Source organism: Bos mutus, chromosome 6 (genome assembly GCF_027580195.1).
Source record: "Bos mutus isolate GX-2022 chromosome 6, NWIPB_WYAK_1.1, whole genome shotgun sequence".
In the NCBI taxonomy this organism is placed as follows: domain Eukaryota; kingdom Metazoa; phylum Chordata; class Mammalia; order Artiodactyla; family Bovidae; genus Bos; species Bos mutus.
The window spans coordinates 17,546,656-17,569,798 of NC_091622.1; the positions used below are offsets into that span (position 1 = coordinate 17,546,656).

The 23,143-nt window shown below is 41.7% G+C and overlaps 1 protein-coding gene across 2 annotated transcripts in view; it reads left to right on the forward strand.

Annotated features, from left to right (window-relative positions):
• Positions 1-23,143, forward strand: part of PAPSS1 (3'-phosphoadenosine 5'-phosphosulfate synthase 1) — a 121,521-nt gene that overhangs the window by 66,208 nt on the left and 32,170 nt on the right. For both annotated transcript variants that reach the window (XM_070372042.1, XM_070372043.1), the window contains exons 8-10: positions 1,862-2,067; positions 3,769-3,904; positions 15,523-15,791. In XM_070372042.1, coding sequence (XP_070228143.1) covers positions 1,862-2,067; positions 3,769-3,904; positions 15,523-15,791 — 611 coding nt within the window. The remainder of the gene's footprint in view (positions 1-1,861; positions 2,068-3,768; positions 3,905-15,522; positions 15,792-23,143) is intronic.

Sequence of the window (23,143 nt, forward strand, 5' to 3'; positions counted from 1 at the left end):
TTGTCATTACATTCTAGCTACCTTAAACTTTGTATACTGTTGGTAACATTAATTTACTACAGTAAAGGAGATATTACTAACTTGTAAAGAGCTCTAGTGCCATATGATCTGGCAATTCCCCTTCTGGGTATTTATCTGAAGAAAACAAAAACAGTAACTACAAAAGGTATATGCACCCATATGTTCATTGCAGCATTATTTATGGTCACTAAGACATGGAATCAACCTAAGCACCCATCAGTTGGTGAATGGATAAAGAAGATATACACACACACACACACACACACACACACACACACACAGGAGTATTACTCAGCTGTAAAAAAAGAAAGAACTTTTGCCATTTGTTGCAACATGGATGGACCTGGAGGTTATTATGTTAAAGTGAAATAAGTCAAACAGAGAAAGACAAATTTCCATGTGATTTCACTCATATGTGGAATTTAAAATACAAAAGCACAAACAAAACAGAAATAGAGTTGTAGATACAGAGAACAAACTCATGGTTGCTAGAAGGGAAGGGATGGGAGTAGGCTAAGGTGAAGGGGATTAAGAGGTGTAAACTTCCAGCTATAAAATAAATAAGTCACAGGCATATAATTATTAGCATAAATATAATACTGTAATAATTTTATATGGTGACAAATGATTACTAGACTTACGGTGATCATTTCATGATGATTTAAATATTGTATTTAAATGTTGAATCACAGTGTTGTACATCTGAAGCTAACATAATATTGTACCTCAGCTACAATACTTCCATTTAAAAAGAAGTCATAGAACCCTACAAAATTGCAATCATGTTCTTCTGTGTTATGAAGAACTTTTTTTGACCAGGGAAATAAACAGATACTAGAAAATGTAATTCCTAATCCTTGATCTCAAGAAACTTTTATCACAAGAACATAAGGATTGAATTTTACTTTTTGATTTTCTTCTTTGGAAATAATGGTAGAAGTTACTATGGACTGCCTCCTTAGTAATGATTCAGTCTTGGATGTGGTACAAATCTGTCTATTAATTTTCCATTTTGAACTCTACCTTGTGGTGGTAATTTTAAAATAGTCAAGCAGTTATCACTGATTTTGTTGACATCTTTCGCCCCAAGAAGGCATGCCATGATTTCCAAAAAAATATGGTTTCTCTTTGATACGTAAATAACATCCACATATGAATTTGAGAATGCATTTTATTTTCCTAACCTGTACATGATGAGTGGGAAAAGAAGAAAACACTTTTAGCTCTTGAAAGGTTGGGAACCGAGAATGTGCCTTCTGTCTCACCAGCAGCATATTTTGATGTAAATGGAGACACTGATTATTTACTTGTTTCGTCACCCGTGATAGCTGACATTAGTTCCATTCTGATCAAAAAACAAAAAAAAACGTTATGAATGTTTTTGTCTTCCTTTCTCAAGGATCTAGACCCAAGTCTAGCAAGTATCTTCAAGTAACTTGCCACTCAAAATGTAGTGATCAGCAAGGGTTCATATTTGTCCTGAAAGGGCCCTGAAGCACAATTGCTAATCTTACTCGTACATTTTTGGTGATGTTAGGTTTAACCAGCAGTTCTTCCTTGTTACAATCTGTGATTCTTCCCCCTAAAGACAGATTCATGAATGGTTGTGAAGAGTATTGCTACAATTGATGTTCTGAATTTTTGCTGTTTGTTTTTTTTTTTTTAAACTCTGGATTTGTTGCTTGTTCTCTCCCTGATTTTCTGTGCCAGGTGCCAATAGAACTTATCACTGGAGTAGTAAATCTTTTATTTGAAGAGTGTCTGCTGAAGTGTGAAAGGTAGATATGAGACCTGTTGAGTAACATAAGCTGTGCGCTTTATCTTCTTTTGTGCCCTGCAGGGGGTGTCATTAACCTGTCAGTACCTATAGTCCTGACGGCTACTCAGGAAGACAAAGAGAGGCTGGATGGCTGCACGGCATTTGCGCTGATGTATGAGGGCCGCCGGGTGGCTATTCTTCGCAATCCAGAGTTTTTTGAACACAGGAAGGAGGAGCGCTGTGCCAGGCAGTGGGGAACAACATGCAAGAATCACCCCTATATCAAGGTCCTGAGTAAACCTTGCTGCGTTTTGTCTTGATTTGCCAATAATGCTTGTGCTGAACTGTGAGGCATTACCTGTATATCAACTCTGCCATCAGAACCATTAATATTTTGCAGAATCAAGGCTGGAACTTATATTCGTGTGATGAGCATACAAGCTTGTCATTTTGGTGCAGACACATGTTCAGCGAATATTGTTTAAACACCTCCTGTACGCCAGGCCGTGAGCTAGGTGCCAGTGCTGGGAACGTTGGGTGGTGTGCACGGCAGGCACAGTCCTTTCGTGCTTGCTGTGAGCTGTCTGGTGGTGGAGCAGATACTGATCTTGTAGTTACGGGTAGGATGTGAGGGCAGGATGCTGCGGGAGCCCACAGCAGGGTGAGTGGATCTAAGCTGGACTTTTAATTGAACATTGTGTTTCCGGTATGCAAACAGTGCAGTTTTAGTCTCCTCACAGGGCCTCATGTTATTTTATGTATTGTATGTGAAACATTATCACCGAAGTCACATTTCTGTCCTTTGTTTTAAAGTAGACTTTGAACTGTAAGAGAAACTGAGGGAATTCCCTGGGAGTCCGTGGTTTGGACTCGGCGCTTTTACTGCTGGGGCCAGGTTCCATCCCTGATCAGGGAACAGAGGTCCTACAAGCTTTATGGGGCAGCCAAAAAAAAAAGCCCTAAGTGAAATTTTAGTAGCTCTGTATATCTAGAAAATGTATATGCTGCTGCTGCTAAGTCACTTCAGTCGTGTCCGACTCTGTGCGACCCTGTAGACGGCAGCCCACCAGGCTGCCCCGTCCCTGGGATTCTCCAGGCAAGAACACTGGAGTGGGTTGCCATTTCCTTCTCTGATGCATGAAAGTGAAAAGTGAAAGTGAAGTTGCTCAGTCGTGTCCGACTCTTAGCGACCCCATGGACTGCAGCCTACCAGGCTCCTCCGTTCATAGGATTTTCCAGGCAAGAATACTGGAGTGGGGTGCCATTGCCTTCTCCAGAAAATGTATATAGTATCTGTTTAAATCATGGAAGTGTGCTAAATTTTATTTCATTATCTTCTGTAGGACAAAAAAGAGCAATTAAATTTAAAAAATAGGCAGATATGGGACTTTGCTGGCAGTCCAGTGTTTAAGATGCCACACTTCCACTCCAGGGGCTCAGGTTCGCCCTGATCGTCGGTAGGGGAATATACTGAGATATACTGACTCCTTTGTCCTTAAATGCCATTCACTCTATCCCTGGATACTGTGTTCCCATGCCCTGTTTGTTTTCTCTGTAACATTAATCACTAGCTGGTATTCCTCTGGTTTCTCCTGTCTTTTCTCATCATCATTACTTTAATTGCTCAAAAGTTTAGGATTGGAGAACACAAAGAGAGCAGAGTGACCCATTTTTCTGTTAATCGACATGCAGCAACAATTAAAAGAATGTTTTTGTTACTTAAAAGGTTATAATTATTCATTTCGATTTTGTTTGCATTTCATATGCAAATATAATAGCTGTATCACAAATCTTTTGTGAAATTATAAAATGTATTTTAATTCTACAGCATTTCTCATTCCCAGTTCAGTTGATAAGCCAAACAGATTTACCATTAACCTTAAGATGAGCATAATGTATAGGTATATATAACTTGTGTGAGAGAAATGTTCTTATTTTGATCTTGATTCCTGTTTAAAAAAAAATAATTTTCTTTCTCTTGCCATTAGATGGTTATGGAACAAGGAGATTGGCTGATTGGAGGAGATCTTCAAGTCTTGGACCGAATTTATTGGAATGATGGTCTTGATCAGTATCGTTTTACTCCTACTGAGCTAAAGCAAAAGTTTAAAGATATGAATGCAGGTAAGACACGGATCTGATTATCTCACATGGGACTGTTTGGAGTCTCTGCTTGATGGGGAAGTTCTTAAGGATTTTTTCCAATACTTACTAAAAAGTAAGACAGATTGAGGAGTAAAGATAAGTGGAGTTAGCAATGGAATATGTAAGGAAAGCTATTATAGTCAGTCTGAATCCACCTGTGTAGTTCGCTCCCATTCTGTGTAAAACAATAGAAATAATGACATTCTGCAGAAAACAATAGAACAGCAATAACACGTTCACTCTTCGTTCACCAAGTGCTCGTTGCTCATCTGTTATATGTGCCTGAGTGCCAAGCGCTGAGTATTCACAAGTAAACAGGAGCTTATGGTGTATTAGAGAGAGACAGTCAAAAAACAACAGAAAAAGCCATTGAAGAGTAGGTTAATAATGATTTCAGATTTCTGAATTAGGATGAAGTGGAGCAGTGGAAGTGGAGAGTCTGTAGAAACCCTTCTTTATAATACTGCCTTAGAAAGTATCCCAGGACAGGGATTCTTATATTAGACATCTGTGATTAGCAGGTCTTTTACACAAAGCTAGGTAAATAATGTGTTTATGCTGGTACACCCACAGGTGCCACAGCGTTTGCTGTAGATTTTGGGAGGCTTTTTTAAGGTCTGAAGAATTTCAAGCCTCTTATAATCATACTGCTTATGAATTCTCACTCTGGAAATGGTTAAACCCTAAGCATGGGTACTGCTTTTTCAAATAACTTCTGTGTAGAAATTGAGGAGATAGCTCTATTGTAGTTTGCTGATAATTGATACAACGTGAAATGGATCAGGAACTGGAGATGTGATCTGGGCACACCCCTTCAGGGCTCCATGGGCCTCAGCAGCCTGCTCATTCATTCACATTTCCTGCTTAGACACCTCAGGGTATTTGATAGTGTAGGACCACATTTCTGCTTCTGAATTTTATTCCTCACCTCTGAGTTTGAAGCACTTATTTGGCCTAAGCCACTTGTGCAGGAATTTGTCTGTGACACCCGCTGCTTGCTGATACAGCAGCTTGTTTTCTTCCTTTTTGCTGACAGGTTTGGGCAAGTCGCAGGGGACTGTATCACGCCTGCTGTAAGTCCGGATGGTGCCCCTTTCTCTTTTGTCAGTATGTGACTTAAAGGTCCGTGTGTAAGTCTGGTTTGGCCTTTGAAGTGTAAGGAAGCGGGGCTTCTGGGAGAGGTTTTCCTTTCTGAAGAGAATCAGGCTTAGGACACAAAGTTATCTTTTTCCATCCTTCCTTTTCCTCTTGCTTTGGACGTGATCATGCACGGGTTCAGTGTTTGGAGCTCCGGCAGCCATTCTGTAACTATGAGAATCCATGAGAATCTTATACTGTTGAGTTTCTGATCAACCCTCGAGTCCTCTGTATCCACATTTTTTACTCAAAAGACCTAATGCATGTTTCAGTTATAGAAGATGCTTCTAGTTGAGTCTTATCTTGTTTGTGGCCAGAAGCATCTGATAATTTAACACGTATAGACCTCTTTTTTTCTAGTAAGCAGGAACATGTTTAACTGAGGACTTGCTGAGTATTTTTTTCCCAATATAATTTATATCAGGAGCTCATGTTAATAATAATCTTTTGGCACTGTTGAAGGGTCTTATCATGAAATTATCATTCATAATCGGAGACTTTATGTTACATCTGTTTTGCATTCTTCCTTGTGGGGCCAAACGTTTTAAATCATTTAGAGAATTTGTTGCATAATGAATGATTGCAACTTTTGTTTAAAGTAGCTGGGAGCCAGTTATTTGCCTTAAATCAAGCAAAAAAGATGGTGGGGTGTTATTTTGTTTACTTTTCCATTTTAGACTAAAGCAAATAAACAACAGATTTAGGACCTTCCTTTATAGTTCTTACTCATTCTTTTCCGGAAGCCAGTAACAAGTCATCTACTTGTGTGTACAAATCATAATTCAAGGGAGAGAAAAGAGGAGATTCTTTTTTTTCTTTTACTTAGGATTCCTTTTTAACCTCTTCCCCCTCCTTCCCTCATCATAGTAGAAGAACTCTGATTACCTTGTGTGGGCTATTGTCCTGTGCACATTGATAGGGTCAGTTTTGGTGTTTCTAACCCATTCTGTAGCTGGAAGGATTGGAAAATCACTAACACCCATGTGATTGCAGGTGTCATGGTTCCAGGTGGCAGGTTCTTTGAACCATGGATGATTGACCATTATCTTGGAAAGAATGAATTTCACTTAAGCCAATTAAGAGCCACATTAGTGTTTATTATACACAGTGGAGTCCTGCTGGGTTACAAAAGGAAATATTGGCATAATTCCTTTCAAGCTAGTGTGTGCTAGCACAGTGCTGAATACATCTGAAAAAGCCTTGTAGAGTTTATTGAACCAGACCATATTTTAAATGAATTGATAGAAACAGTAGATAGATATCTTAGGCAAAGTTGGGAATGATAGATACATGAGGAAGCTGAGGCGGAAGCAGATCGTCTGCCTCTGAAGGCACTGCCACAAGGCAGTGAGCAGGAGATGCTACAATCTGAGGTTGGGTGACAGAGCCTCTATCAGCCGGGTCAGGGCACACTCAGATGAGGCTGTGAGCATTATCTGACAAAGTGAGTATTTAAAGACGGGTGGTCAAGGTTAAGGGAGCTGCCAAGGAATGACGAGGCATTTGGGGACTAGCAATTTGGGGTAGTATTACCATTCTTGACATGGTTTCTTAAGTGGGGAAAGAGAAGGCTGGCACTGCAGGGAAGGGTAGCAGGCAGGAGATAGTTGGGGTGTGGGCGTGGCTGTGGTCACCATGCTGGGGGCAGATGTTTTCTCCTCCATCCTCTGCTTGCCTGTTGGGGTCTGCCTTGGGGAGGTAGGCGTGCAGTCCTCCCCCTGCCCCTGGACACACACGTGCACACACACGTGTGCACGCACACACACATGCACAGGAGACATGGACTAGAGGGGAAGGTGAATGCAGAGCAGACAGTACAGGGTCTATTTGGCAAAAAGCTTTATATTCAACATTACTTTTCACGTTAATTTGAAAGCACTTTGAAGAAAGAAAACAACTTGCTGCCATGTTTGGGGTGTGAGAGTCCCTGTTTGTGAAAAATTCTAGTCTATTCGTATTTACTCAAGTGGCCTATCTCTGTCTTGTGGATTTTTTTTTCTTTATTCCCTCATGAGCAGTTCAAGTAAAAGAAAGACTGGTGATTTATGACAGGCCCGAGGGAGGAGGGGGATCAAACTAGTTTTTTGTTTGTTTGTTTCCAACTATCTTAAAAAATCTCCCACGGAAATAAACAGAGTGCCCTCACCTCTCCCCTCTCCCCTGGCAGCCGTGGCACTGTTCTCAGGACTCTTGTTCAGCTATTACACTGATTTGAGGAAAATCAGAAATGCCTGTACTTACAGTTTTGGAGTAAAATGGCAGATAGTAGAGCTTGCCTAGGACTGAAAGAGAAGACTTATTAATTAGTGCTGTATGTAGGACAGTTTTCAGAGAAGTTGAAAGGAAGGAAGCAGGAAGATGTTGTAATTCTGGGTTTAGCGGTTGGGCTGCAGTCCAGGACTCTGCCTGTGGGCTGGGCAGCGAAGCGCAGTTCTGAGAAATCTGGGGGAAGGAGTTTGGAGCACTCCCCTGCTGACCAGTCCATTCGTGGCTCACGGCAGCTCTGCTGGGAACCTGCTGCCGTCCCTGGGCCCTTTGCTGAGGAACTACAGTGCAGGGGCCCGGCCCAGGTGTTTTCAGTATGCCGCATTGTGTTCCAGGACCGTGATGCTCGGTCAGGCAGCCTGTGCCCTGCCTGTATCCAGGCGGTTGGGGTCCACCCTCCTTCCACCACCAGGAAACACTCTGGAGCCATTCCTTCCCCATCGCATGTCAGTGCAGTCTCAGAAGAAGCTTCCCCACTGTCTTCTTCCCCTTCCACCTGCTGCAGGGCAGGGATCACACTGTACTGAACATAATGTGTTGGCTCCTGGCTGGTATCGAATGCAGAGGAGAAGGAGAGAAGCTGTACTGTGGGGTTCGTCCTTACTTAGGCATGAAACATAGATGTCTGGGGAGCTGGGCCTGCTTTTGGCTTGAGATATGCGGGTAATAGTGAAGGTGGAGAAATTGAGGGGGTGGGAGCGGTAATGAGCAATATCTATTGAAATGTTTTTAGTAATAAGTCTCTGTAACTGATGAGTTGGAAGGTCAGGACTTAGAGATGCAGCTAACAGAAGCCATCTGTATGCACATGGTAATTGAATCCAGGCAGAGGGGTAAGTTTCCTGAATGAGTCTGTAAAGAAAGAATGTCATAGGACCCAGCAGTGAACCTTATGGTTCTGAGAGGACTACAAGATGTCAGAAACAGGTGATTAGACTAAAATGGGCCAAGCAGAGTATAAAATGTCATACGCATTTGATCACATCTGTGTAAAAATGTATGCATAAGGAGAAAAACTAGGAGACTGCAAAAAACCCAAACCAATTATATTAAGATCATGCATTTGGGTTGGTTCTTTTCTCTCCAAATTTTCTTCAGTATTTCATTTGTATGTATGTGTTAGTCATTTGTGTCTGACTGTTTGCGACCCCTTGGACTATGGCCTGCCAGGCTCCTCTGTTCATGAAATTCTCCAGGCAAGAATACTGGAGTGGCTACCCATTCCCTTTTCCAGGGGATCTTTCTGACCCAGGGATTGAACCCAGGTCTCCCGTGTTGTGAGGGTAGCACCTGTCTTCACTGTTGCCATGTGGTTACGGTATATGACCCCACGCACAGGGTGTGGGTTGTGATCTGTCACAGGAGCCTGCCTGTATGCTGGGGGAGGAACACATTGGGTGAGCAGAGGCAGTGGAAGTCTGGAGGATGGTTTACTTTATATGGAAAATGTGGGGCACATGTTTCTCTGCAGCAGCCTTCTGGTTTTGCTGTCTCTCCACTCCACCCCCTGACTCTCACCCACATCAACCCTGCACAGTCTCCTAGGCCAGTTCTCTCTGAACTATGGCTGATAAATGCATAGCCTCTGTTTGGAATGCAGTATGCTTCCTAACCTGTGTTTCAGAATTCTGTGTGATACCACGTGCTAGGCTTCGTATCCATCTTTGACAAAATGGATAATTCTGTGTCCTCAGACACGTCTGCCTTCCTGCTTCCACACTTTTGATCTCACCAGGTGGCTTGGCTGTAGTGTTTTCACTTCCATCACCCAAATTTCATTTGTCTTTGAGACGTCAGTAAGTTACAGCCTGCAGGCCAGATCTGGCCTACTGCTTGTTCTTGTAAATAAAGTTTTATTGGGAAATATCCACACTCACTCGTTTATGCATCGTTCTGTGACTATTGTTGCACTACTCGTGCAGATTTGAGTAGTTGCAGCAGAAACCCCATAGCCTGAAAAGCGTAAAATATTCACTCCAGCTCTTGAAGGAAAAAGTTTGCTTTTGTGCACAGCATTAGCAACTTCACAGTGTACTTTCTATAAGCCAAAATAATAGAATTCCTGGTCCTTTCCCAGAAATGAAGGCAGAGGGCTAAAAAGAGATGGAAATCATAATATTCTTGCCTAGAGAGTACCACGAACAGAGGAGCCTGGCAGGCTACCGTCCATGTGGTCACAGAGAATTGGACATGACTCAGCAACTAACACAGGCGCACACACACATCCCAGGAATGAGGACAGAGGGCTAGAAAGAAATGGAAATCATAAATGTTACTATTAAGCTTCAGTCATTTTGTAGGTAATGTCCCATTTTCAAACACAGTTGAAACTCTGATCTTTGGTAAAGCATTCAGTCTTAAACTAAGCCATTAGGAGTTATAAGTTAAAAGGTAAATATTTTATACCAGTTATGGTGTGACAATAGGGAATTCACTGTCCTTTAGGAAATGGGGATGAGAATGTGAAAAATTATTGAGAGTTGCTGTAAGTATCAGTGGGCCAAGGTCCATAGTAGCCCATTATTCTTTGTCCATCCTTGATGGAAAATTGATGGAGGAAAATTTAATAGTGATGCATGTTGGGTTATGTTAGTTGGGACAATACCTTGGGAATGTAAGCTTCCAATGGATCAGTTACTCCTGTTACATTGTTCATCCATGTAAGTTCTTTAGTGGAGAAACCAGATGGTAGGGATGAAAATGCAGTCTGCAGCTACAGACAGTTAAAACCATTTGGGTAATTCATTGATAAATAGTTATAAGGGATTGAAAAGACTGGAAGTTTAGGAAAAGCCTGGTAATACGGGGAAGAAAAAAATGGGCAGACCAAATGATCACTGCATTTCTGAATGGACCTGGTAACAAGGAAATAATTCTACCTGGAAGAAATTTTGGCAGTAAAATCCTTTATATGCTGCTAATGTAAACTTTTAAGAAGTCATTCATCTTAACTTTATCTGTTAAATGTCCATGTGGAGCTAGATTAATTCTTTTTGGAAAGGAAGCCTAGGTAGGTGAATTATTAGAACCTGTGAAATATGTGTATTTGAGACAGAATTTATTTTTTATGTTTCCTTTTGCACATCCTGTCATATAAATAATCTTGCAAAATGGCGATCTTACAGAATGAGATTTGCCCTGACTGAAGCCTAGGAATGTAGTCATCACACACCTGAGATGTATTACCCAGGGGTCCTGCTCACAGACACCTGTTCCTCATTAAGGACAGCGACGGCTGCATGTCCCAGCGCAGAGCTAATGCACCCTCATCTTTAAACACTCACTGGGGTATTCGTCTGCAGTAGACCTGGAGCCACCAGTAGAACAGTGGGTTCAATTTTCCTGCCAGGAACTTTTAGATATGATGCTTTTCTGTTTTTTTTTTTTTTTTTTTAAAGAATGAATTGTCTTAAGGAACTTAGATTTATTAAGTGACTGCAGTGTGCATCTCACCGTGCTGGGTACTTTATATTATCTTCATAACAGTAACTTTAGTATCGCCCCACTAGGAAGATGTCACAAGTGAAATTAAGACCTTAAAGACCACAGTCTATGGTTAAAAACTGCTAGACTTGTGATTTGAAACTGTAAATATCCTGTTCCAAAACAGTGCTTCTTCCGTGTGTATCTTCACTTTTAAAAATGTTTAGAGAAAACTTCAAATATATGCTACTTATATTTGTAAGTAGATATATTAGGCTTCCTTGGTAAGAATCTGAAGTAACACTTTAAAGTAACACTTTACGTTTATAATAGTAAGAATGAGTCCCCATTTACCTCCACCCCAAATTCAGTTGTACCAACTCTTGACTAATCGTGTTTCCCTTGTGCTGCTGCTTACCCCACTGCATGCCTGCATGTTATTCTGAAGCACATCTCAGACCTCATGTCATTTCCATCTGAATATTTCAGAAAGTATTTCTTAAAAGTTAGGACTTTAAAAATAGAGCCATGATATCACGGTTGCACCTAAATAATAATAGCTTTATTAATACTATCAAATAGGCTTCCCCAATGGCTCAGCAGTAAAGAATCTGCCTGCAATGCTGAACGGAGAAGGCAATGGCACCCCACTCCAGTACTTTTGCCTAGAAAATCCTATGGACGGAGGAGCCTGGTAGGCTGCGGTCCATGGGGTCGCTAGAGTCGGACACGACTAAGCGACTTCACTTTCACTTTTCACTTTCATGCATTGGAGAAGGAAATGGCAAGCCACTCCAGTGTTCTTGCCTGGAGAATCCAGGGACGGGGGAGCCTGGTGGGCTGCCGTCTATGGGATTGCACAGAGTCAGACATGACTGAAGCGACTTAGCAGCAGCAGCAATGCTGAAGGTGCAGGAGACTTGGGTTTGATCCCTGGGTCTGTTAGATCTCCTGTAGGAGGGCATGGCAACCCGCTCCAGTATTCTTGCCTGGAAAATCCCATGGACAGAGGAGCCTGGTGGGCTACAGCCTGTGGGGTCACACAGAGTTGGACACGACTGAGTGACTGAGCACACACACAATACTATCAAATATCTAGTCAATGTTTGTATTTCTGATAATTTCATAGTAGTTAACATTTCTTGTTTTTATAGTTTGAATTAGGATCTAAGTAAAATTCACACATTGTAATCAGTTCATGTTTCCCATCATAATTTTTTACTTTGTTTTTTAACGTTTTGTTTTGAAATAATTTTTAAAATCTATAGAAAAATTATAATAGTACCAAGAGCTCCTGTATATTTTACCCAGATCCCATAATTAACATTATGTTTATTTGCCTTTTCATTCTCACTTTCTTTGAAAGTTGCAGACACAATGTCTCATTACCCCTTAGTTATTTCCGCATGTATTTACTGAAAATAAGGACAGTCTCCTGCCTAACCTCAGTGTGCTCATCAAACACAGAAAAATACACTGATATGAGACCAATCTGGGTCCTGCACTCCATCATGCCGTTGTTCCAGTTGGTTCTTTATCACAGAACCAACAGTGACAACGGAAGTCTTCCCTTTGCCACCTTTCACTGTGCTTCCCGACGTCAGCCGTGTCTTCAGTCGGCCTCATTCAGGCCAGTCACTTAGTCTGTCTTGTGTCGCTCACAGACTTGGCATTTCTGAAGAGTGCCTGTTAGTTACTTTCTTGACGGTCTCTCAGCTTTGGTTTATCTGCTGTTTCTCATGTTTAGGTTCTAGTTACACATTTAGTCAGGAATCCCATAGGAAGCAAGGCCGAATCATTGGCACATCATATTTTGTGGCTCACGATTTTAATTTGTCCTCTTACAGATGAGCTTAGCTTTTTTAAAAGTTAACTTTTAGTGTTAAAGGTCGTGTTTACCAGGTTTTTCCTGCTGTAACATTAACAAGTTATTTTGTACATACTAACAAGTATTTTGGGGGAGAGATTTTGAGACTCGATAAATATCCCATTGTTATCAAATTTTTATCTGTTAGTTTTAGCATGCTGCAAACACGGTGATTTTTCTAATTCTGTCGTTCTGATTATGTTTGTTAGTTGACCTTCTATACTGTAAGTTAGAGTTTCCACTTCTTCTTCAATGTTTTTTTTTCATTTATTTTATTCTTTCTGGATTCATAGACTCCTCTTTTACTCAGTGGTTTTCAAACCATTAATTATTATTTACTTTGATGTTTAGCTTGTCCTAGGTTGGCTTCTGGGGCTGCGTCCCTTGACATGTCCTGGTTGCTGTATCCTTTGACATGTCATCATCCTTCTCTGAGCACTTCCTTTCTTTACGGTATAAAAGACATTCTATCTCATGTTGTACTTTCCACACCTGCCCTAGAACTGGCCATTTCTGCCAAGGAAGCCTGGTTTATTTAAATAGGGGGTAGTATTTAGGTTGCAAAATTTGGGCTTTAGTTTTGCTCTTTGCCACTGCTTGTAGGACCTTTCAGTGGACAGAACCAAAAAATAAACATGTATACTCACACAAGTATCTATTCCTGAATACATCTATCCATACAGCTGAAAGCCATCAGGCAGGTCATCCTGTTATTTTCAACCCTAATCCAATACCACATGGTCTTTTCTAGCCTTTCTCCTTTTTGGTATTTTTGCCTTTCCTCTCCTACAGTCAGAATCCCGGCTCCCATCATCTTCCGTGGATTTACTTACTTGCCGTTCCTCCACGTGTGGTGCCGTCTCCCAGTCAGACAAGCTGTCTCCTCAGCTCTAGCCCCACTGACCCCACTCAGGCAGGCGTCTCCTTGGCCCCGGTGCCGCAGGCTTGTGCTGGCTCCCAGAGTGCTCCTAGTCTCTTTCCTCCCCGTGGTCCAAGCCTGAGCTACTTGCCCCCCACCTCCCCATCAGTGCAGTAACACATCAGCTCAGGAGTAGGATTCCTTAATGCCTAGTAAGTGTCTGTTGTTCTTCAAGGCTGTTTACAAAGAATGGGTAAAGGGAAGGGAAGAGAGGGGAGAGAACTAAACTTACTGATGAGATCGAGGCCAGAATCAGAATGCAGGGTAAGTGGAACAGTGGAAGTGTGTGTGTTCAGGAGACAGTCTTTGTTGTTTTTTGGAAAGACTGGAGTATGATAATTAGGAAGTAAGATTCACTCTTGGTCTTGGGCAAGGGGAGTTCTATATAATAAGGGATGTTTTGAAATCTTTTGATATCTATAATTTGAAGTGTTTTTAGAAGGACAGAAAAACTGTGATATTACCCCTCCTCCTGTTTCCTTAAAGCAGGATAATTTTAGATAAGTAAGTAAAGTCGTTCAGTTGTGTCCGACTCTTTGCGATCCCATGGACAGTAGCCTACCAGGCCCCTCTGTCCATGGGATTCTCCAGGAAAGAGTACTAGAGTGGGTTGCCATTTCCTTCTCCAGGGGATCTTCCTGACCCAGGGATCGAACCCGGGTCTCCAGCATTGCAGGCAGATACTTTACCATCTGAGCCAGCAGGGAAGCCCATTAATTTTAGATACGCACATATTTGTATTAAGATTTCTTTTTTGTACCTTATGTCCTGCTAGCTATTTCTTTGGTGTAAACCAGCCTTGTTCATTTATAAAAGGTAACTGGAGAACTTCATAGCACAGTGATGATGCTCTCAGTCTTGGGACGTCACACAATGTGTCCCCAAAAACCTCCTGGTCAACTAGGTGCCATAGTTTTCTTTCTGTGCCTTTTGTTGCCGTGATAGAAGAGGGTTAGAACTGAGAATAGATTGGGGATATTATACAATTCAGCCTAAAATTATTAGGGGAGGGGAAGATGTTCCTCTCTGAGTCTAGATTAGATTTTAGAACTCCTCTTACTGGGTTGTTACTCTGTTCTGTAAAATTACTCTATGACCCCAAAGAGCCATGCCTTCTGAGAAAGGTCTCCTGACAGCAAGAGCCCCAGGTAGGAGTGAAGCCAGGGTTGTAAGCAGAAGATACATAGTCAACCACTTTAATTTATTCAGCACTTTTCAACATTTGAGTAATAGCAATGGTCTTTGAAAGGGATATTGTTGTTGCATGGCTCAGATGATAAAGAATCCACCTGCATTGTGGGAGACCTGGGTTCGGTCCGTGGGTTGGGAAGATCCCCTGGAGCAGGGCATAGCAACCCAGTCTAGTATTCTGGCTTGGAGAATCCCATGGACAGAGGAGCCTGGCGGGCTACAGTTCGCGGGGTCGCAAACAGTCAGACATGACTGAGCGGTTTAGCACATAAACAGTAATCCAAAATCTAGACCTGGCGTCACAGAACAACTGGATAGCATTACAGTCAATTAGAGTAATCAGTATAAATGAACTTATTTAGATAGTAAGTAAATTTTCTAACCTCTGCATTTCTGTCTTTCTTTAATAAAGGACTGTCTTAGATCTGATGATGGGATTGACCTGATGGATTATTAAGGCATAGACCAAGAATTTATATGCATTGTAGGCCATTGAACTGAGATGTGTTCGGGCCAGACAGTCTGATTTTCATCCTCAGGTTGCCCATGAATGCAGAAAATAATTGTTATAAGCCCATTACTATTATGTGACACATCCTGAGGCTTGTAAGATGTGTAAACTAATAGTCACTGTATCAGGCTGCCTTGAAGTAAGTGGTCAGCGCAGTACATGCTTTCCCCCCGTTTCTGATTCTGAGCATACAGGTTTGCTTAATCCTGAGCATCAAGAATTGCTTATCTTTTGGAAGGTAGCATTGGAAATGTGCTGTTCTTAACTCTGAAATTCTCTTTCAGATGCTGTCTTTGCCTTTCAACTCCGCAACCCGGTACACAATGGCCACGCTCTGTTAATGCAGGACACCCACAGGCAGCTTCTGGAGAGGGGCTACCGGCGCCCTGTCCTTCTGCTTCACCCCCTTGGGGGCTGGACAAAGGATGATGATGTCCCTCTGATGTGGCGGATGAAGCAGCATGCTGCAGTGCTGGAGGAAGGAGTCCTGAATCCTGAGACCACGGTGGTGGCCATCTTCCCGTCTCCCATGATGTATGCTGGACCAACTGAGGTAGATAGCTTTTAAGATTTGCTCTGCAGCAGTGTTGAAACCACTGTTAGTAACACAGCAGGTAGCCACAACAAACTTATCTTTGGATATTTCCTCCGATCATAGATCTGTTCTGAACATGAGGCTGGAGTACTCACCTGCTCTGTTGGGGATGCGCTCTAGAGGTGGCCCTCAGGAGGCAGTCTTGTTAGGAATGGGAAGGCAGGGAGAGGTTCTCTTGCTCTTACGGTGGTTTGTGGTCCCAGTCGTGAAGGAGGGAAAGTTCCTTGCAGACAGAGGGCTGGGCAACCTTGAGTCTGTATGACACAGGCTGTTGTCTGGCCCTTGTTACACAGATCTGACAGCATGCATCTTATCCCTTTAACAAAGTTCTAAGTCACTCTTCCCAGGGGACAGAATCGGCCTGATTTTTGCTTCTGGTATTTGAGTGGGAAGAAAAGGATGGTATCTTTAAAGAAAACATTCTTCATCTGTTCTCTATTGAAGGACTAATCGAGTCAGGAAATAAAATTGCTTCTTGATTTTGGGTGGAGTAGAGTTCTAGAGTTCTACTTAGCAGTCAAAAGGAACGTTTTGAGATCTTTTTATAACCATACATAAGGAAGAAGACTTAGGTTTTTGCTTCAAGGTAGAGTTGGCTTTCAAAAAATATTTGTTTGAATAAGTGGATAAATCAGTGAATGTCCTGAAAAACAGTGTGTGAAAAATTCCTAGCCAGCTTCGTATTGAGAGTTTTAAGATAAAGAATGAAATGCACATTATTATTGCATTCTTTCTCGTTTTCACTTTGAAGGGAGATGAATTTACTTACTAGGTATGTTTGGGAGGCAAACCCTTTTAGAAGGATAAAAACAATTTAGTTGTAGATACTCTGTGATAGCTTCCTTAAAAAAAATTTTTTTTTAAGGAAATAAAACATGTTTGGCTGTTCCTTGGGATCAAGCCTGAAAATTTTTATTGGAGCTTAGTTGTGGGGTTGTATATTTTTTATCTAAGAAATACTGACAGAAAATTACAGTAACAGCAGGCTAAAAGTTTACAGGGTATTTGATTCTTCTCTTGGATCAGCCTGAATAATATATTAGAAGACATCAGGTAGAATTCCTCATAATCTTCCCTCTTTGTTGGTATAAAATATTCATAAGAATTGGGTGCTGAAAGCTGTTTTAGTTTCCCAGAGATCACCGTGTCTTTAGTTCTTACATCTTATTTTTTCTCTATTTGTTAATATTTATTTATGATTTTTGCATCCATATTTTTTAAGATATTATTTATTTTTAGAGTTTATTTTCAATTGGAGGATAATTGCCTTACAATACTGTGTGGGTTTCTGCCATTTGTCAACATGTATCAGTCACAGGTACATGCACTCCCCTCTCTCCTGAGTTACTTTGGAAATAAAGTAACAATTTGTTCCAGTAGTTTCCCAACCTCTTTTTTGGTTCTGTCTTCATCACCATCATTTTAAGGGAATCATTTGGAATGAAGTTCTCCAGAATTACCACATGAGTGGTTTTCAATGTGGGAGTGATGGAAATGAATTTAGGGGTCAGGGCTGTTTATCAATAACTTCATTAAGAGCCAGTGAGGAAAATGAAAGAATTAATCTTGGCCTACTGAGGACATATTTTGTCCCATTTGTGTTTCTGATTCCTGTCTGAAAGGGAAGGTATGACATTTTATTACCTAAATAAACTAAAAACTGCTTTTGAGAAGGTGGCAACGAGGGGATAGACAAATAATAAAAACAGAAGAGAGAGCACCACACAGGGTCAAACATGCTGTTTTGTATACAATATTGTAAAGTAATTAGCCTCCAATTAAAATAAATAAGTTTAAGTTAAAAAAAAAAAAAAACACAGTTTTTAAGTCCCGTCATTTTAGAGCCAGGTGTGTCTCTTGAGGAAAATTCAGAGATCAAGGTACCTAAAGGTGCCCTTGGGTGCCTGCATTTTGGCTTTCCTCAGAGTCTTCCTTCTTGCAAGGCAAAGCTGATGAGGTGAGCTGGCTGCAGCAAGCCCTCTCACGGCCTCAGATTTGACTCCTGTATGGCAACCCACTCCAGTGTTCTTGCCTGGAGAATCCCAGGGATGGAGGAGCCTGGTGGGCTGCCGTCTCTGGGGTCGCACAGAGTCGGACACGACTGAAGCGACTTAGCAGCAGCAGCAGCAGCAGCAGCTACACCCGAGAGTGTGGTCTGGTTAAAACAGCATAGGCTCTTGGACCATCCTTGGCCTGGTTTGCCACCTAATCTTAGGTTCGACTTCTCTGAGCTACGTTTTAAGCTCCCAGAAAAGGGTAATTTAAGGCATGCACCAGGAGGTGGGACTAAATATTCTTTAAGGTTCTGTCTCATTCTCCTTATTTTCTTACTTGTCTTATTTGCTTTTAACTTCATATTGAACTATAATATACAAAGGAGAAAGTGCACATTTCCCAGGTATACAATTAAATGAATTTTTCCCGTTTAAACAGTCGTGTGACCAGCACCCAGACAGGTGAAAAGACTGTTACCAGCACCCTTGACGATCTGCATCCTGCCCTCTCCTCTCCCCTCCGTCCTCCCCGCCATAGTCGTCACCGTCCTCACTTCTCACAGCGTAGATCCCATGAGCTCATTGGAAATTCTGGGAAGCAGACTCTAAGAGAGAGATGAGCCTTCAGGAGGATAGCTCTTGGAAGCAGCACTTGCGGAAGAAAGAGAAAGGCAGGGAGCAGAGTTGGGCTGGAGGAGAAGCTGAGCTGCAGTTTGGTCTTAGTGGAAGCCTGAGTTGATCCTGGGTGGGCTTCTGGAAAGGCCCTTCAAAGATGCTTTCAGTAGCACAAAAAGTAGTCACTTAAACCTCTGTGTTGACCAGTGGTTGGCTGCCCAGGGAGGGGGCCTGCCTTTGACCGCTGCGTCTTCTTTCTGCAGGGGCAATTTCTAAAGAGGGCTGACAGCCTGCCGGGTGTGTGCTGGCAGCCCTCCTCAAAGTGGGGAAGCAGTCCTTCTTCCCTTGGGGGCCTGGGCATTGTATCACGGCGCCTAGTCCAGCCTTTCCTCATGCTTTTATAACTGAAATCACACTGTGCCTGCTCTGGCATTTGGCTTCTTTCCCTTTGCGTATGTTGGTGAGACTCACCTTACTCTTCTGTGTAGCTGGTTGTAGTTGGTCACTCTCTGCCCCGTGGAGTATCCTGTCATGTCACTGCACCCAGTACTGTTGATGGGCGTCACAGTTTCCAGTTGTTTGCTATTAAGAATAGTACTGGCGTGAAGATGTTCGTGCATGACTTTTCGTGGGCATTTCTGTTGGTTTAATACCTAGAATTCTAGATATTCTAGGGGTGAGCCTTTGCGCAGCTTTGGTGGATGTTGCCAGCCAATTTTCGAACGTGTTTGTACCATTTTAGCGATACATTCTCATCAGCAGTGTATTTCTTTAGCTAAACGTGGTTACTTGTTTCATTTGAGCCATTTTGGTCCTCTGGCTGTATGTAACCAAGTGTCCTGTATATACTTCTACTGTTTCTTATGCTAAGTCACTGTGAAGTACACTGAAATACAAGAAATACACTGCTGATGAGAATGTATCGCTAAAATTCAACCACGTTAGAAAATTGGCTGGCAACATCTACTATTTCTTAACCAACCTCTAAAATATTTTCATCGAACCAGTTTCACTGAAGAGGAAATGGAGAAGTAAATGGGTTGTATGTATATACCATGATTGAGAATGTAAGAATAGTCTGTTTTTATTGAGCGCTTCCGGCAGACAAGTGTTCCAAGTGCTTTACGTGTATCAGCTAACTTCATCCTTAGAACGACGCTCAGAGAACAGATAGATGATTATTATTCTCAATTCAGAGATGAGGAAACTGAGGTAGAGGGGTTAACATACCTGTTCAAGATCACACGGTAGTGTTGAGATAGTCTGGTTCCAGAGCCATGGGCTCTAACTGCCACAGAATGTTTTTCTTTTATCTTATCATATAAAATTAAAATATGTGGCCACAGATTTTTGGAAAACAGACTGGAAATAAATTCTTAAAGTATCCTATAGAAGTTACAAAACAGTGATTTAGGATGGCCTTGGCTGACATTGTTATCAGAGGTAGAATCTTTAGTACAGGGCTTTTCAAACTTATTTTTCATTTGTCACAAACCACAGTTGTGTGTTGTGATTATCGTTGTTTAATCTGTGCGTGCGTGCTCAGTCGCTTCAATTGTGTCCGACTCTTTGACCCATGGACTGTGATCTGCCAGGCTCCTCTGTCCATGGGATTTTCCAGGCAAGAATACTGGAGTGGGTTGCCATGCCCTCCTCCAGGGGATCTTCCTGACTCAGGGCTCAAACCCACCTCTCTTTTGTCCCCTGCATTGACAGGCAGGTTCTTTACCGCTAGTGCTACTTATGAAGCCCTTGTTTAATCTATATTCTTAACTCTTTTTTTTTTTTTTTGGACACACCGCATAACGTGCTGGATCTTAGTGCCCAACCAGCGATCAAACCTGTGCCCCTTGCATTGGAAGTGTGGAGTCCTAACCACTGGGCCACCAGGAAATTCCCTTACTCTGTATTCTTCTGATGGCTGCCTCATTGTTGTTCAGTTTTGAAGTCATGTCCAACTCTTTGCAGTTGCATGCATTGCAGCAGTCCAGGCTTCCCTGGCCTTCACTATCGCCTGGAGTTTGATCAGACTCACATCTATTGAGTCGGTAATGCTATCCAACCATCTCGTCCCGCCTCATGGTAGTAGTCACATCTGCCTATTTTTTTTTAACTGTTGTTGTGAGAAGTAAATAGAATAAATATAAATCAGTAACACATTGCCTAGCTTGTGACAATACATGGTAATTAATATCAACTGCCTTAAAAAACAGTAACAAACTGTGTTGCTGCAAGTTCTTAACATCCCTGGGATTCTGTCCCTGTCTCAGGGGAGCTGTGTACATCTCAAGGCTGCTCATCCATCTGTGTGAAGTTGTAGTGTTTTGATTATGGCAGAGAGCCTGGGATGACCAACTTCCTAACAGACTCCACATCAGAGCATGGATCCTCTGATTTGGAATATCCATTGGTGTTTGACAGGATAAAGCTCAAATAAAGAATATGAAGACAAATGAAAATAACCATTTCTTGAATGCCTGAATATGTGGCTATCATATACCGAGCAGATTCTTTGTGCATATTATATAACCTCATCCCCACAACAGTTCAGTGAGATAGCTGTTATTTCCATTTTACAGCTGAAGTTACTGAAGCTCAGAGAGACCAAGTAATGTAACTATGGTCTGTACAGGAAAACTGAAGCTGGGCAGTAATTAAAGCAGTAAAAATAGATTTTTATTCGGGGACTATTGCGGCATGGGGATAAGAGACCGAAACAGAGACCTGGGCTCAGTTGAAACCATCATGGTCAAGTGGAGATTTATAGCCAAGGAGCAGAGTGGTGGTCAGTGGCTGGAAAATTACTAGAAGGAAACATCAGAAACAACGGGTATGGGATGATTCTGGTTAAATGGACCTAGCAGGATCCTTGCTGAAGGCAGGACAGCCTGTTCACATACCACTTGGAGGTAGTAGGGATGAAGAATTTGATCATGTATTGGGGATGGAGGGGCTGTAGACTGACTTAGCAAGATTTTTGCCACAGTTGGTAGTATAAGCCCTACAAGGTGGATTCTGAAGGTCAGGGCATTGAGAGCTTGGAGGAACCTCATCAAAGTTAGGTCAAGGAGGGAATCTTGGTCGTATCTTAAACAGCAAGATGTGCAAATGGACCTGAAACTCAAGCTTTTCTGACTCCAAAGCCTGTGTCTTCTTTTCATCAGGCTCCTTGTTGCCTGGAAGCCTGTCAGGGGCCATAGCAGTCGGTAGGAGGGCAAAGAGGTTAAAGATGCCCCGTGCCTACACAGAGCTCCCAGGCTTCCTAGAAGGGAATAAAGGCATATTAGAGCAGTTTCTGCATGTAAATCTCTGGGGTGTCAGTTACATGCTAAGAGCTGTGGCTCTTGTCAGAAAGCACTGCATCTGGTACCCAAGCAAAGGCAATTTTTAACTTCTGAACTTCTACAGAACAAACTTAAGAAATTCTGACAAATACCTCCATATTTTAAACTATTAAATATTTTAATGTTTATGACCTGGCAGGATTTAAACTGTTATATTGAGTGGCTTTTGAAAACTATCCATTTCTTTTTCTCAAGTGCCTCACTTGTGTGCTTGACTTATTTGGCTTATTCACAGCCTCAAATGAATTTTTTTATAGTTAAAAAAACACACACAACACTCATTTTTGTAGCTTTTCCAGTGACATCAGGACAAAGTTTGCCAGTAATGCTCATTTGCCAACTAATAATAATAAAATAAAAGCAATGACTCTTCCTTTAATCATTTTCTGTAGGTCATTTAGAAGGCATTGGTACCAGATTTGTTTCTCCAGCACAAATGCTTCTCAGAATGATGAGCAGCTGTTAGCCTATTTGGTTATCAACAGGATGTCCCTGATTTTCCAGTCTGTAAAAGATTTGATGGCTTGATTCCTAAATTCCATTTTAGGAATTGGGTAGGTGGGGGCAGGGCAGCATGTGGTGGGAGAGCTACTTCTCTAATGTTAAAAAATTGTCCCATCTCACTAAATGCTGTAATCCATTTATATAAAGGACAAATAATGCTTTTTAAGATGTGTTACATGAACGTGCTGAAAGTAAGATATATCTTGGAATGTAGACATGTGCAGTAAGTTTTCTCTTGGTCTTTAAGGCATTTGAATGAAAATTACCGGTTGAATTCTGGAGAAAGTGTATCATTATAAGCTGCCTTGAAAGTTATTGGTGCAGTTAGTAAATGACTCCTTAGTAGCAACTGATTGTATTTAATTGAGCAAATGCCCTTAATCAGGGACAGTAGGAGCATTCTGCCACGTGATGCAGTATATTCGTTTAATTAGTCCAAGCTTTACACCGCTATCTGGAGCAGTAAATAGGAAGTCTATTAAGGTTTAAACCCTGTTCTTCCCCATAAACACTTCCAAGCCTTTAACAACTAAAGGGACAGCTCTTAGGATCTGAGCCTAAGTATAGGAGCCATAAACCCCCAAGTTTTAATTATAACCTTTGACTCTCTTTGAGCTCTTTGATCATTTTGTCTTCTGGTCATTTATTTTATTAATGTTTCTGGAATAGTGCAACACAGATTCACAATCTCTTATCTGAAGTACTTGGGGTCATGTATTACTTAATCCTGCTTATGGGCCTGGGGCATAAAACACATTTAGTATTTCTTAACAAAATGAATGCTTTTCCACATTAATTGGGATCAGCAAAGGCCACAGATAAACTTTGTCAGTTTTGATCAATTTTGCTAATG